The sequence below is a fragment of the Rhinolophus sinicus genome, linkage group LG01 (genome assembly GCF_036562045.2).
Source record: "Rhinolophus sinicus isolate RSC01 linkage group LG01, ASM3656204v1, whole genome shotgun sequence".
NCBI classification, from domain to species: Eukaryota; Metazoa; Chordata; class Mammalia; order Chiroptera; family Rhinolophidae; genus Rhinolophus; species Rhinolophus sinicus.
The window spans coordinates 63,054,230-63,070,930 of record NC_133751.1 but is presented as its reverse complement, the minus strand read 5'-3'; the positions used below and the strand labels follow the sequence as shown (position 1 = coordinate 63,070,930).

The following is a 16,701-nucleotide window of genomic DNA, read 5'->3' as shown; positions in this document are numbered from 1 at the left end:
AATACTCAGAAGTAGGATTACTGGATCCTTCTTTGTCCCTTGTTAAAGCCTTTGTTTTAAAATTTATTTTGTCTGGTATAAGTATTGTTAATCCAGCTTTTTTCTGTTTTTCATTTCCATTTTCATGAAATGTCTTTTTCCATCCCTTTACTTTCAGTCGGTGTGTCTTTCAATCTGAAGTGATTCTCTTATAGGCAGCATATGTAAGGGTCTTATTTTCTTATCCATTCAGCCCTCCTATGTCTTTTGATTGGAGCATTTAGTCCATTTACATTTAAAGTAATGGTTGACAGATATGTAGTTATTGCCATTTTATTATTCATACTTTTTCTTTTTAAAGAAGTCCCTCTAATATTCCTTGTAATACTGGTTTGGTGGTGATGAACTCCTTTAGCTTTTCCTTGTCTGGGAAGCTCTTTATCTGTCCTTCAATTTTAAATGATAGCTTTGCTGGGTAGAGTAATCTTGGTTGTAGGTCCTTGCTTTTCATCACTCCGAATATTTCATGCCAATCTCTTGTGGCCTGCATAGTTTCTGTTGAGAAATCAGCTTATAGTCTTACAGTTCACTTGTAGGTAACAAACTGCTTTTCTTTTGCTGTTTTTAAGAATCTTTCCTTCTCTTTAACCTTTGGAATTTTAATTACCATGTGTCTTGGTGTTGGCCTCTTTAAGTTCATATTGTTTGGGACTCTGCACTTCCAGGGCTTGTATGTCTACTTCCTTCGCTAGGTTAGGGAAGTTTTCCATCATTATTTCTTAAGTAATTTCTTGCTCGCTCTCTCTTCTCTTGCTCTCTCTCTCTTCTCTTTCTGGTACCCCTATGATGTGAATGTATGATGCGAATGTTGGTATGCTTGATGTTGTCTCATAAGCCCTTTAAACTATGCTCATTTTTTTGGATTCTTTTTTTCTGTTTTGATTATGTGTTTTCTGCTACCTTATCTTCTAAATTGCTCCTTCAATATTCTGCTTCATCTAAGCTACTGTTGATTCTCTTTAAGGTATTCTTCATTTCAGTTATTGTATTCTTCATTTCTGAATGGTTCTTTTTTTTTTTTAATTGGGGAATATTGGGGAACAGTGTTTCTCCAGGGCCCATAAGCTCCAAGTCGTTGTCCTTCAATCTAGTTGTGGAGGGTGCAGCTCAGCTCCAAGTCCAGTTTCTGTTTTCAATCTTTAGTTGCAGGGGGCACAGCTCACCATCCCATGTGGGAATTGAACCGGCAACCTTGTTGTTGAGAGCTCGTTCTCTAACCAACTGAACCATCCGACCACCCCTCTGGAAGCTCAGCGGCAGCTCGTTGTCTTCAATCTAGTTGTGGAGGACGCAGCTCAGTGGCCCATGTGGGAATAGAACCAGCAACCCTGTTGTTCAGAGCTTGCGCCCTAACCAACTGAGCCATCCGGCTGCCCAAGAGTGGTTCTTTTTTATGTTTTCTACCTCTATTTTTGTTTCCTATCTCTTTGTTGAAGTCTCACTGAGATCATTTAGCATCCTTATAACAAGTGTTTGAACTCTGCATCTGGTTTGCAGAGTTCAAACACTTGTTATAAGGATGCTAAATGATCTCAGTGGTCATTGTCTCCAACTTGTTTAGTTCTTTTTCTGGGGCTTTGTTCTGTTTTTTCATTTGGGACATGTTTCTTTGTATCCCCATTTTGTGTGCCTTCCTGTGTTTCTATGTATTAGGTAGGGCTGCTGTGTCTCCTAGTCTTAGTAGAGTGGTCTTATATAGTAGGTGTCCTGTGGGGCCTAGTGGCCCCTGCTCACCTGAGCCAGGTCTTCCATGTGTGTCCCTTGTGTGGGTTGTGTGTGCCCTCCTGTTGTAGTTGAGCCTAGGTTGCTGTTTGCACATCAGTTGGAGGGACTGACCCTTGGGCTGATTGTAAGGACTGGCTGTGATTACAGTGGAGGAAGTGTCGTGCAGGGGCTGACCCTACAAAGCAGGATTTGCTTTATCAGGGCTCTGATGCCTGTCCAGTCTGCCCTTTGGGTATGTCATCCAAGGAAGCTGGCTGGTATTCTGACTCAGTCTGAAGCCTGCCACTGGGTGTGCCAGCCCCGGGCCTCCTGGGAAGGGCCCAGCTGTAGGCCAAGTTCAGCAATAGCTTGTGTCCTGCCTGGGGCCACCTGGAAGGAGCCACAAAGTAACCTGCAGATGGCCACCACCCACACTGGGTTTGGAGGTGACTGGAATAAGCTAAGCTGTGAACCGAGCCTGGTTCCCACTAGTGAAAGGTTTGGGTATGCTTAGGAAGAGGTATGGGGCATGCCAAGGCCAGATGGTGCTTGTTTGAGGTTTGCGAACCTTAGAGAAATTTTAGGGAAGTCTATCTTGGCTTGACCATTTGTACCGGAAAGTCACTGAAAGTGGCTTAGGTGGGCCCACAAGTTGGGTGGGGCAGGAGCTCAAGTAATCACCAGGGCAGGACAAACGATGTCAGCCAGGTTGATGGAGACTCAGATATTGTTCCCCCCTAAATCTGCATGCTGGGAGGAGGGGGTGCTCAACAAAGGAACAATGCCTTCAGCCACCACTTCTGTCTGGAAGAAAGCTGCCCCTTTAGCCCTTGCCCTGAAACCAAACAACTTAGTTCCTCCCCATATATACCTGAAGCCTTTCCAGCTACTGCCCCAGTGCTGGAGCTCAGAACGAGTGAGTCTGTCAGCAAGTAAGTCAGTGCATGGGCCCTTTAAGAGGAATTCCTGGGACTCCAGCAGCCCTCTATCTCACTCAGCTACAATCTATGCTGGTTTTCACAGCTAGAAGTTGTGGGGACTTCTCTTCCTGGCACTGGAACCCTTGGCTAAGGAGCCTGATGTGAGGCTGAGACCCCTCACTCCTCAGGAGGGACCTCCACAGCTGAGATATCCCTCCTGATTTATAACTGCCACATGCGAGTGTGGGACCAGCCTGTCTGGGATCTACATCCCTCCTACCAGTCTTGATGTGGCTTCTTCTGTATGTCCTTAGTTGTAGGACTTCTGTTCAGCTGGACTTCAGGCAATTCTCAATGATGGCTGTTCTGTAGTTTAGTTGTAATTTTGATGTGGTTGTGATAGGAGGCAAGCACAATGTTTACTTATTCTGCCATCTTGACTGGAAATTTCGTATTTTCTTATCTAGTCTCTCACTTTTTAATCTGTCTCCTTGTGTTCTGTTTCCTTAAATTAATTAACTAATTCAATATTTTGCCATGTCTAATTGCTTATTCAATGCTTTTACTGGGGTTTTAAATTTAACACAATATTTTCATCCTTATTTAATATTTCATGATCTAAGATTATGTTCTCAAGATGGTTTGCTTTAGTTGAAGAGAGGCAATATCCTTTGAATCCTATTGACAAAACAAATCCGATGTCTTCTAAAAACTCTTTATTTTACTTCAGAGGAAGGCAACTTCCCCAAACCTTCAGAAATTTGTGGTCCTCTTCTTATGAATTGCATAATCTCTTCATAGGTCCTTTTCCCCTGAATTTATAGTTTTACATGGGAAGAGGTAGTTTCTTGGTACAGTAAATACATTCTCTTGGCTTTTCCTTTATCATCACAAGATGGCTGCCATAGCTCCAGGCATCACAAACATTCAAGGTAAAAAGATGGCAGAAGTGATGCCAGCCACGCTCATAGCTCTTTCAAGAAAGGAAAAGCTTTTCCAGAAACCTGCCAAAAAACCTTAAGTGTTCAAAACTGTGTCACATGAGAATCCCTAGCTATAAGAGAGGCTGGGAAAGCAAGTGGTTTAGCTCTTTCAGCCTATATAGTGGAGGTGAGCAAGGAAGAAAGAGTTTGGCAATGGGTGGATGGGTTACCAATCAACAATGTTGCCGTAGGGCCTAAAGGGTGGGCTTCCCAAAAGGCCCATCCACACTCCACATTCCCCGTCTCCCAAAGAGGAAGAGCCCTTGTTTTTCATAGTCCTTTTCTGTTACATTCCAGACAAATAAGACTCAGCTCTCAATGGCTTCCTTCAATCCACTTCTTACAATATTAAGATTCAGGTTGCACATATCTGTTAACATACTAAAAAACACTGAATTGTACATTTTAAATGGGTAAATTGTGTAGTATGTGAATTACATTTCAATAAATCTGTTAAAATTTTTAAAAAGATTCAGCAAAAATTCCTCTCGTTTCTCACATAGAGGCAATACCCATCCTTGGTTTTTAGTGTTGCTGTTACAGATTTTTCCATATTTGTTGAGTCTTTTGATTATTTTAATGAGAATTTATGAAAGGGAAAAAGAGTAAAGGGTCTATGCCTGTGCCACACCATCATATCCCAAAGTACATTCTTCACTTTTATAAATACACTATAACCCTTCATCAGCCAATGCTTTATTAGTTAGTGTCCTCATGGAGAAGTCATTCACAGTCAATTAGAAGCTGCAGTGAGAAGCAGGATGGAGTCTTGAGGACGTAGTGGGATGAGGAAAACTTGGGGTTAGAAAAAGAGGACTAGAAGGGAAACAGGAAAAGTACCTAATGCCAAGTTCATTAACTCAGATGTGTGTGGCTCAGTGGTACCCTCAGGTATATCATGAATAATTTCACATCACTTTCCTTTCAGAGCCTATGAATTCCTTCACCTTTCCCTCCAATTCTCTTTTTTCCTCTTTGCTGTCTGGACACTTCTGCTTCTATCTGCCTCCCTCATTTGACTTTCCCCCCTTAATCCCCATAATATAAAACACATTTTAATTTCTCCATATTGTAAAAAGAAGAGGAATGCTCTAGATTTTCCTCTAATAAAAAAGAAAAAACATTTATAATCGCATAAAATTCCAAATGAGTTTTTCCCTGTAAATCTGCAATCACAAATGGGAAGAAAGAAAGGTTCCTCACTCCCAGTCTAGTGAAAGAATGACATTATTAAGAAGAAGAAGGAATTGGGGAAGAGTGAAGCAGAGTGGAGGGTGCGTGGAAAAGCCCGTTTGCAAGGCAGCTCTGCTAGGAGTGGAAACAGGCTGCCACTATGGCTCAGCCACTCTGGCCTGTCCTCTTGCTGACCGGGAGCTGAGTTATCTTCATTCAGAAAAGCGAGGAGGGAAGAACAGAGGGAGCCAGCTCACTAAGACCCCACCTTCCTTCTGACCCTCCAATAAATAGTACCCAAAAGTCTTAATAGAAAGCACAGTTTATCATGCCCAGCAAAGCCTCTGGAGTGACTAGGAGGGCTGGCCTTGCCAAACTCTCCTGAGAGCATACCTGGGGAATGAAGATGAAGCAGTTGATTGTGGTTGTGCAAACAAAGATTCCTCCAGATGTGAGGCCAAAGACCAGGTTGGGCCAGGAGTGCAAGTATCTGGTGACCACGAAAAGAAGCCCAGCAGCCAGCACCACAAGATTGACGCCAACCATGATGGTTAAAGATTGATTCACAGGAGGAGAGCTGACATGGTCGGTCAGGCCAGCCAGGTAGGCACCATACAGCAGCAGCAGGCCCTGGAGGGCAGAGGGGAGAACCAGAGGCTCAGGGATGTGGAATAACAGGCTCGGGGTCAAAGAGCAAGAGGGTTGGAACCAATGTCCTTGTTTGTAAAAAAAGGATAATAATATCTACCTTACAGGGTTGCTATGAGCACCGAGGAGGTGCTGACTAAATGCTACCTTTCTCTCCTGCACTGAGAATTCGTTTATCAGAGGCCAGCAAGTCAGCCATCAGACAGGAGTCTGCCAGGACAAGGCACAGGGCAGGATGGTGCAGGTGGGTAGGAACTCTACAGAAAAGGCTGCGGGCACTAGCAGGGTAGTGGGTACATCGTGCTGCTGGGGCTGAGGGCTGCCACGTCCATGGTGTGGTTTTGCGCTGCATGGCCCTGAGGGCCATGTGGAAGCTGAAACAGCCCTGTGGTCTGCTTGTCGAGTCATGTGCCTTAGGAGGGGCAGTGTCCCGAGGAACGGGCTCTTTTTTCTAATTTTCCTAAAGGCACCATCTGCTTGCCGAGCCTTGCACCAGCAAGATTGCATCTGCCTCGAAGGGGTGCCTTTTTCTGATTTACACAAAGGATCTCTATAGGCTAGCAGCGGCTCTGTGCCAGTGGGTGTTTATGGGAGATGGAAAGTGGAAACAGGGGAGAACAAAGGTAGGCTGGAACCTAGACTAGACGGTGTGGCAGGCACAGGCAGCAAAGGCTCCACCTATACCCCTCACCTTCTTTATGATATTTTCTGCCCCCACCACTGGGAACCCAGGGTCCTATTCTTTCCTCTTTCCCATGAATATAAACTTGCTCTCAGATTTCTCATTTGTACTAAGGAGAAAATGACTCACAGCACCTTTAACTGCTGTCTTTCTTGGAAAGAGCTGCATTTAAACTGAAATCAAAACTTTAATCAACAATACAGAATATATAGATTCAACACATATCCCCCTGACTACGTGCAGTGTCATGCTAGGTGGAGGGCAGGAAATGATGCTACAAAGAGAAAGAAGTCATGGTCCTGCCTTTTCAAGGAGCTCAGTCTGGTAGGGAGATGTAAGGCAAGCATACAAATGTTCGTGTTTTATAGCACAGAATGTGAAGACGCCACGGTGGGTGAGGGGGTGTGTGGGAGCTACGCGGATTCAGAGGGAGAACTAATAATGAAAGTAAGGTCAGTTATCAGCAGGGCTTCTGCCAGGGATCCTGAAATCCCACAACGTGACCAACTCCACCTGCAGGGACGGCCCTAAAGATGATTTTGGGAAAGCCTGGTTGTGCCTACAGTGAAGGAGTCAGTGTGGCAGAAATGCCTTCTGGGTGCCCCCAATGCCCACTGTCCCAAATAAGGCCTGAGGACCAAACGTGGCCACCCTGATATCATCAATGACTAGAAGATAAACACACCAGGAGCCCAGTGGGGCCTGACTTTTGGGTAACTGATGCCATCAGGTGGCATTTGGCAGAGTTGGATTAGTAATTTAATCAAATGTGAATGCAATGCTTATCATTTTGAAATGTTCAAATCTGATTCTATTAAAATGTTTTAATTCCATTAAAATTCTTGCCAAAAGGAAATGAGGCCTCTATCCATCCATGACTTGTGTTTGAGTGAATCATATATACTTGGATGTCATTCGCTTTCACTGCTTATAAGTATGGAGTAGGGGCAGTTGACAGGTTCAGGTTGGGGGCTCCTGAACTTAATGCCCTGTTCATTGAAACAGGCCTGCCCTGTGCTCCCCAGAGCCAGGTTTTCTGTCCTTCCAAGCTGAAAACCAGCTAATAGGTAGTTGGTTCTAAGGACCTCCCTTAGTGCACTGTATAGGTATCCTGTACCTCTGGAAATAATATCTTATTTTTGTCTCTAACAGAGACAAATGAGTCTAATGATGGGAGATTCAGGGCAGTATGGGACACACTTTGAGGAAGCCGGAATCACTCAAAGGACACCATGGATGTTGTCACTAGTCTTAGGGCCAACTCTGCTTCCAACCACAGTGAGAAAGGTAGGTGGGTGAATGACAAAAGGATACCTTGATCCAAATCTTCCTTGTAGGGAGCTGGGGAGAAAACTGGTATTGCCAAATCAATGTTAAAAACCAGATCAAGAAATGGGAGAAACAGTAGGTGAATTCCACATGATATGGGGAGGACAAAATGAAGAAGTTCAAAGAGTTGAAAAAGTGACCTGCCCCCCAAAAAAGTAGAGAAATAATAAGGGTCATGACTTTGAGATTGATGTGTCAACAGTGGTCTCCCCTGCTTCCATGAGTCTTTGCAGAAATCACCTCATTAATTCCCTCTTGATATCCGTTTTGTTGGTGACAGACCAGCTGTATCCCCAAGAGGTGTGGTTACCAACCTTGCATCCCACAACAAGAGCAATCCAGACATCGGAGTACCGGGAAGCACAGAAGTGCGTGCTGGTCAGTGAGCAGGACACGTCTCTCCCTGTCACCTAAGAGGGACAGAGAGTCCGGGCTGAGGGCGCCCACAATGACCAGGAACACACAGCAGATCCCTGTGAACATCCTGGCGCATGTAATTACCCCCTTAGAATAGAAAAGCTGTAATATTTAGGTGACTTCGTTGGAATCTTAATGAATGACTATTAATTGGAGGAATAGACAATAAAGTTGGCTGACATGTGGACGCTTGGTGGCAGCATGGCTTACCCCCCGTTATGTGCTTTGCTACCACAATGATTCAAATTACTGCCTCAGCAAAATGACAAATTATAATATTTCACATCATATTCTTGCTATTTGTTAACAGTTGAAACCTTAAATATTAACTGTGCAATGTCAAGACTCCACTGTCTTCGCCAGCTCAGTGTGAGGCTGGAGACATATAATTCCTATCCATTGAACACTATGTACCGGGCACAGTCGAGTTCTTTACCTGCATCGCTTCACTTATTTTTCACCAGAGCCCTAAGAAAAAGGTAGTATTATCATCCCCATTTTACCTATGAGGAAATAGAGACTTAGAGAGGTTAAATGACTTTCCCAAGGTCACATGGGTAGAACGTGGTAGAGCTGGGATTTGAAGCCGGGGTGACTAACTCCAAAGGCCACCTCAAAATTCTACCTTTACCTCTCAACAATTAAGGGAAGGCAACTTCCTGTAGCTACAAGTTCTCATTATTGATACTATGGAAGCAGAGGCCCATTCCAGCATGCAGTCATCTCGGTGGCAGCCTCTGGAAGACAGCTGGGGCCGGAGGCGCAGTGGGAGTGGTCGCATACCTTGCAGACAAGGGGCAAGGCATTCATGGCAGCCACAGCTCCTGACCTGCCCTCCTCTTTGGACCATCTATCTTCTTGTTGGGAGGATGACCCCACAGCGCAAGTAACTAGGAGAATGACCTCCATGTACCCTCAAAGCCCGCCCCCCACCCCAGCTCAGGAATTAAATTCTCCAGGAATTTGGAATCCTCACCGTCATACTGACACTGAGAATCTGGAGGCACTGGATGGGATCAGTCAGCACCCACGTCGTGAGCAGGATCACGTCAGCTATAACCAGGGCTGCCACCAACCCTAGGAGTTGCAGGTCTTTGATTATCTGCAAAAGAGTCAAGGTCATAATTTTCCTTAGCTCACTGGCTCTTTGACAAAGGGGCTAGAGTGTCCTTTGTGTTCTGACTACAGGCTCCAGGGTTAGCCCTCACCCAAAGCTTCAAATCCAATCATTAAAGGTGAAACAGATACTAAATATTTACAAGGAGTTCTTTCTCATTTTTTCTTTTGATTATGGTACGAATTGCCTTTATTGATTGCAACCAGAAGTAAAACAGAAGGAAATACAACAGCTCCAGCTCTTGAGGTGGCTTCATAGACCCTGGCACCACCCTCCAAAAGGTACAAGGATTTCTATGTCCCTATCCTCATTATCACCATTAAATATTTCCATTTGTTTATCTTTTCCATATCCTACCTTTTTCCACAGAAGATTCAAAGGTCTTACAAAATAAATACTCTATTGTTTCTAGATACGTTTATATGAGCACATAGACAGATATGGAAGCTTTCACATAAAACTATTAACCATTAACCTGAAGGGTGGGATTGAGAGCTGAGGGTGGTGGACGAGCATTACTATATATACTGATAGGAATCACTTGACCTAATACAAAGAAGATGTGTTACTTTCGTGACTACAAAAATAAAACTAAGAAAATATATATCCTGCAACAGGATAAAGAATGAAAAATACTAAGGAAAAGAGAAGATAAAGAGAATTACGATGACGGTTCAGGTCAGGAGAGTATATAATATTCATGAATTGGGATAGAAATGTGGATCTGAGTTTTTGTCAACCAGTGAAAAGAAGGAAGTACAACCAGTTACATGATTCATGGTGCTTGTAAGATAAAGATAAATTGGTTGCTTAATCAAACTGCTCAAACCCAGTGATAAAAAGTAAATCTTTAAAGCAATCAGCAAAAAGGATACATTATGTATAGAGAAACAAAGATAAGGAAGACATCAGATTTCTCATCAGATACAGGGCCAGGTGAAAATACAGTGGAGAAAAATCTTCAAAGTACTGAAAGGAAAAAAAGAAAACCTCAACCTAGGATTCTACATCCAGCAAAAAATATCTTTTGAAAACCAAGGTGGAATATAGACTTTTTCAGATAAACAAAAGCTGAAAAATTCAAGGCTAGCACGCCCACATGAGAATGTTAGATATCTTTCAAGCAAAAGGAAAATAATATCAAATTAATACCTATACAAGGAGATTAAGAGCTCTGGAAGTGTTAACTTTATAGGAAAATATGTGATTTATTTTTATATTTTTAAATGTCTTTAAAAGATAACTAATTTTTAAACAAAAATAATTGTGCGGGGTTTATACCATATAAAAGTAAAAAGAATAACACAAAGATTGAGAAGGGAAGAAAAAGAAGGATACTATTTTAAAGTACTTATACTAGGTGAATACCAATTATACACAAACTCTTCCAGAAATTGAAGAGGAGGGAATACTTCCCAATTCATTCTATAAGGCAGGTATTACCCTGATACCAAAGCCAGAAGAAGATTTTACAAGAAAAGAGAATTACAGAGCAATATTCTTCATGAACATTAATACACAAATTATAAACAAAATAAATTCAACAATATAAGAGGATAATACATCATGACCAAGTGGAGTCTGTCTCAGGAACTCAAGGTTGGTTTGAGATCCTAAAATCACTTAATATAATCCAACATATGAACAAACTGAAAAAGAAAAACCATAGGATCAATTCAATAGACACAGAAAAAGTATTTTATAAAATACAACATCAATTCTTTATACAAACTCTCAGCAAAATAGGAATAGAAGGGAACTTCCCTAACTAAATAAAGGAAATCTACAATGAAATTATGGGTAACATCATACTTAGTTTAAAAGACCGAATGCTTCATAAGATCAAGAACAACTCGAGCATGTCTACTCTCAGCATTTCTACCAAACATCTGTACTGTTGTTTCCATTATACAAGAGATGGGACAGGATCTGTCTTTACTTACAGATGTTATGATAATTCATGTAGAAAATCTGATGGAATCTACAAAAAAGCTACTAGAATTAATAAATAGCTTAGCAGAGTTGCAGCAAATAAGATCAGCATACAAAAATCAATCGTGTTTCTATGTACTAGAAACAAAAATTGAAAGTGAAATAGAAAACAATAACATGTGCAGTAGCATAAAAATATAAAATACTTAGGAATAAATCTAATAACAGATGTGAAGGACTTCCACTGAAAACTACAAAAAAATTGCTGAGAGAAATGAAAGAAGATCTAAAAAATGGATGAACTTCTTGTCCTTTAGGCAATCTTTTTCATATGTATGTGAGTACAACGGAGCTTTTGATAAATATTCACCACGATTCAACAAAATTCTTTAAAAAACAAAAACCACCATTCCAGAGATGTAAACTCCAACTGAGATATATTGGGTCTGGGCAGGGCCCAGAGACAAAGAGTTTGATGATAAGCTTTGAAGTTTGGGCAGCTGTACCAGGGAACGTGATAAAATGGGGGAATGTGGTTAGGATGACAGCTGATATCAGGGACATGTAGGTGATCTGCTGCCACATAGCTTCTAGGGTTGATTCTCTATGCTGAATGGGTGTCCTCTTCCTTGCTCACTGCTCCAGGCCCATCATCCTTCTAATGCCGAGAGTGGCCTTCTACATGGAAAAGAATTGGGCTCCAGTGAGGAAAATAACTACTTATCTGCCAGAGTTTCTTTGTACTCAGTCTCCCTCCTTCCACTGTCAGTTCACAGCTGTGCTAAGCAACAGTCTCTCTGGGCATCTTGCTTTCTCATGCTGGTGCCACCTATGGGTCCGCTCACATACCCGGAGCAGTACCAGGACCTGAGGTACATATGAAGCAGAAGCTATGTTCAAAGGCCTATCTCCCAATAGCACTGACACACATCTTTCCAGTCGTGGGGGCTCATGAGGCCACATGACTCCAAGGTTTGAAATGAGGAGCAAGAACTTCTGTCGTAAAAGGGCCAGACCAGTAATCTGGCACAAGCTTCTCCAGTTTTTCATCAAGAGTGAAGCTGCTGTCTGCAGTTGAGCAATGTGTATTTGCTGCCTACTCACCACTCTCTTGTCCGGGACCCTCTGCGTAAACACCTTGTAGAGTCGCCAGCTCTTCCCCAGAATGGGTCCAAACACGAGAGAGGTCCCGATGCACAGCATAGACAGTCTTACCTACAGGTGGAAAGGGACAGAAACAACAGGCATGAGAGGAACCTTTGTTCTTCTCCACACATTCTGACCTGCAAAGCCTCAGTCCACAGAGGGTGTGGGGCAGAAAGTGGACCCCATGGACTGAGAGTTTCAGGGATCACCTCTGAAAGTACCCACAGCGAGGATAACCACCACCCGCAGAAGCCACTGATTAAAACAATTTTCAAACGTTGGCATTACATTCGAAACAAAAATGTAAGACTTCACCTACCTGAATGAGAGTTTCCATTGAGCCTCCCACTGAAGCATCTCGATCTTGAATCCCAAAGAGGTAAGCGCTACTATAAGTCAGACAACTGCCCAGTAAGGTCACAATGTTCAGATTAGGACTGGACATCTTCACAATCCTAGAGGAGTCGGGAAGAAACACACGTACAGTGGACAGAGCTTCCCCACCAGCACTGCAGCCTCAGAGGGAAGGGCCACTGGGAAGAAACCACCTATCGCCCCATAGAATATTATGATTTATTTAAATTTATTTTCAAAAAGAACTGAATTCTGGCACGTCTTGCTTGTATAACTCCAAGTCTTTTAAAATGAGGCCAGCTTCTAAACACAGATGGTATCAAAGAATTGTTAGTTTTCCATGAAGTTTATGGTTGCTAAGAGACTGCTGTATGCAGCCTAGTGAATAAATAAGTAGCAGGTAGATACCTAAAGAGATACAGTTTGGAGCCCTTGGAAATGAGCTGTAGAGTAAACCCGTTTGGAAAAAGGTTTGGGATTTTTTTTTTCCCCACACGTTATTTGCTTTATTTGAGACATAAATTGTTTTCCTGTCTCTATTTGACCAAGAGAGAAAGAGGAAGCAGGTATTAAAAGCAGGAAATCTGGGAAGGGTCTTTTCTTGAGGAGTTTTAAATAAGGTTACAGAACAATTCAAAGATTAGAGGGAGGTATGGACAGTCAGGGTCTCAGACAAACTCTAGGCGGCGCCAACAGAGGCTCAGGACAAGGTAGAAATGTGTGAATTGGTCAAATTTAGGGTAAAACCAGGCTTAAGCTTTGTTGTTATTATGGATAACAATAAGAAGTAAAAGTCACTGGTAACAATTAAGAAGGAATGCAATCGTATTTAAGAGTTTTAATCCAAATAGTGTATTTTACATAAATGCAGTATTTACACTGAGTCATATGATAATTACACTTAGTTATATATTTATTTTGAATAATATCAGAGGAGGAAAGCATTGTTAGCTATGTACCTGGATTACCTGGCTGACCACCTTAAAGTGCAGAGCTAGGGAAAAACCGTCTGCTTGGTGCAGCCTATTTTCATAGCAGGCAAAGCATCTAGGAGGCATTAAAAACTTTGCCAGTGCTGGATTTGCAAGCATCATAACTATCATTGGCCCAGCTTGATGACTGCATGGCTGGCAGCATAACTGCACCCATACACATGAGAACACCAAACCACTGCCCCAGGACTCAGGCTCCAAGCATGGTCAACACAGGCCAAAGAGTCCAGCTGAGATTTCCCTTGTCTTGGAGCAAAAATACTTCCTTTCATTTTCCCCTCTAAAAGTGAAAACAACTTTCATGTATTCCCCTTATAAAATGGGGATACTAATACCCCTGACCCTCAGAGCTGTGAGGATTCAATGAGGCAGTATAGCCAAGCGTGGCACAGGACCTGCCACAGAGTAAGCATGTTTGCCAACAGCAGCTGATGACATTGTTAATCTCACCAGCTCCCAGACTTTAGAAACCTAGGAATTAGCTTTCCTTCCCCTGTTTCTTTATCACCCATACCCAATCAACTGCCAACTTCTTTCATTTGTTCTTTCAAAATCTCTCTTGAGTTGTCCCTCACTCTCCATTCCTGCTACCACATTTATCCAAGACAGTCACATTAGGAGCAATGATACTGGAGTCAGGTGTGAAAAATGGGAATCCTGGCTCTGCCACTCACAGCTGTGTGACTCTGGGCAAGTCTTTTAACTATCCTAGACTCCTGTTTCCTCATGTGTGAACTGAAGATAGTAGCTTTCATATCCACCCCAGAGGTTACTGCAAAGACCAAATGAGGTGTGTGCCTAAACTCTTTGAAAACTCTAAGGTGATGCTAAAACATTAATTTTTGGAGTTTTAGTGTAATACCCATTTTCCCCTGTCCTAAGACAACCTGTACATTACTGTCAGACTTATTTTCTTAAAATACCACCTTCATCACTTAGCAAGAGAGCTACATGTGTAAAGAACATTTTCCTACTGTTTACCTTAAGTCTCCTGTATTCAAATTTAAGATCTAGTTCTATCCTCCTCAGTCACCACGTCTTCAAATTGTGGACTTCTGGAGAGTAATCTTCCCTAGTTTCTTTGTCTCCTTCCATAAGAATGGGGATATGTGGTGAATGTTGACTACTGACATGAGAGCAACGCTAAGCAGCAGCTTCACAAAGCATGTGTTATGAGGAATACGCTTGAGAGACCAGTGCTGCCCTGATTCAGAAAGGAGCACACCGTTGACCTGGGACTGGCCACTTGGTGCAGTCAGAAGGTTGGGCAGAGGTACTGCCAATGACTGGACTCCTGCAAGACCAATAACAGGCCACTTTCCCCCATGGCCACTCACAAGCTCCTGGGCATGAGCCATAAGTATCTGATGGTGACCTACTCACCAAGCAACAGCCCCTGTTTCACAGCCACACATTTGTGTTGTCTAGATCACTGATGGGTAGGTTTCTTTCTTCATTCTTCTCTGGACCCATTTTATTGGAACACCACTGTACAATCAGCTCTCCTTTCATATAATCCAGTACTGGCAGGAAATCCTGATTTAGAATTCCTCCCTCTTCTAATTTAGTTAGGAGGAACTCAATTTAGTTATCTCTGACAAAATATATACTACATAGTCTTCACATCTCAGAAGTTGATGCAAATTCATTTTTCAAACAGACATGTTATGGACTCATATATGTATATTTCCTAGAAAAGCAATTTTACTGAAAACTTGCCTCAGAAAAAAAATGAATGGAAAATGATTTACCTATTTTGTTATGCCAAGTGAACACCTGTGAAGTCACTGAAAGTGAATCACATCCAGTTCAGCTGGATAATTATGCATGTCTGGGGAATATCTGCTACTTTGATAGGAATCCAACCTCTGTCATTTATATTTTTCTATTGAACTAAAAGATGAAACTTACATATGCTGAGTTTTAATCAACCACAAATACATAATTTCCACAAAGCAAGAAGATTTAAATACTATATACTTAATTATAAAGAGCCAGTCATATCTAGATTACTTGTGCTGCATTTATGAAGAGAGAAAAGCTTGGAATAGGTTATTGACAGTCAAAAACAAGGAGGGATTTTTTAAAAAAGAGGATCATGGTCTGGCCCGGTGGCTCAGGCGGTTAGAGCTCCGTGCTCCTAACTCCGAAGGCTGCCGGTTCGATTCCCACATGGGCCAGTGGGCTCTCAACCACAAGGTTGCCAGTTCAATTCCTTGAGTCCCGTAAGGGATGGTGGGCAGTGCCCCCTGCAAGTGAGATTGAACGCGGCACCTTGATCTGAGCTGCCTCCCAAATGGCTCAGTTGGTTGGAGCGCGTCATCTCAACCACAAGGTTGCCAGTTCGACTCCCACAAGGGATGGTGGGCTGCACCCCCTGCAACTAGCAACGGCAACTGGACCTGGAGCTGAGCTGCGCCCTCCACAACTAAGACTGAAAGGACAACAACTTGACTTGGAAAGAAAAAAGGCCTGGAAGTACATACACACTGTTCCCCAATAAAGTCCTGTTCCCCTTCCCCAATTAAAAAAAAGAAATCTAAAAAAAAAAGAAAAAAGCATCACATGACTATCTCATTATCATTTTTTCTGCATTTATTGGTTGGCAATATAAGGCAAGTGCTTTCTTGATTTTTCTATTCTTAAGTAAGGTCTCAATACATATAGAGAAATATATCCATTTACATCTATAGAACCTGTATTCTCATCTCAATAGTTTTTATTTTATTGTATTTTATTTGGGAAGGGGAACAGGACTTTATTGGGGAATAGTGTGTACTTCCAGGACTTTTTTTCAAAGTCAAGTTGTTGTCCTTTCAATCTTAGTTGTGGAGGGTGCAGCTCAGCTCCAGTTGCCGTTGCTAGTTGCAGGGGGCACAGCCCACCATCCCTTGTGGGATTCGAGGAATTGAACTGGCAACCTTGTGGTTGAGAGCCCACTGGCCCATGTGGGAATCGAACTGGCAGCCTTCGGAGTTAGGAGCATGGAGCTCTAACCGCCTGAGCCACCGGGCCTGCCCCTCAATAGTTTTTCATGAATTCAGATGCATATGTGACATCTACCAGTTCACAAATATGATGTTTTAAAAATCTTTATCAAATATTGGTTTCTGAACTTGGATGTTTACCATACTTGGAGTTATGGAGGACTGACCGGTTATGTTATTGTTTCTTTTTAATGACAGTTAAGGACTGAGTTAGGAAACATGGACTGCAAACGGGGCTGAGGGTACTTCTTGGCTTGCCATGACTATTAGAAAACTTT

General features: G+C 42.5%; 1 protein-coding gene across 5 annotated transcripts in view; it reads right to left on the bottom strand.

Annotated features, from left to right (window-relative positions):
* GPR156 (G protein-coupled receptor 156) overlaps positions 1 to 16,701 on the bottom strand; it is an 89,688-nt gene that overhangs the window by 14,666 nt on the left and 58,321 nt on the right. For 4 of the 5 annotated variants that reach the window (XM_074331469.1, XM_074331477.1, XM_074331459.1 and 1 more), the window contains 5 exons: positions 12,410 to 12,545; positions 12,049 to 12,159; positions 8,872 to 8,997; positions 7,793 to 7,888; positions 5,213 to 5,449 (listed from right to left, as the gene is read on the bottom strand). In XM_074331469.1, coding sequence (XP_074187570.1) covers positions 5,213 to 5,449; positions 7,793 to 7,888; positions 8,872 to 8,997; positions 12,049 to 12,159; positions 12,410 to 12,545 — 706 coding nt within the window. The remainder of the gene's footprint in view (positions 1 to 5,212; positions 5,450 to 7,792; positions 7,889 to 8,871; positions 8,998 to 12,048; positions 12,160 to 12,409; positions 12,546 to 16,701) is intronic. The other variant, XM_074331479.1, reaches the window with a different exon arrangement.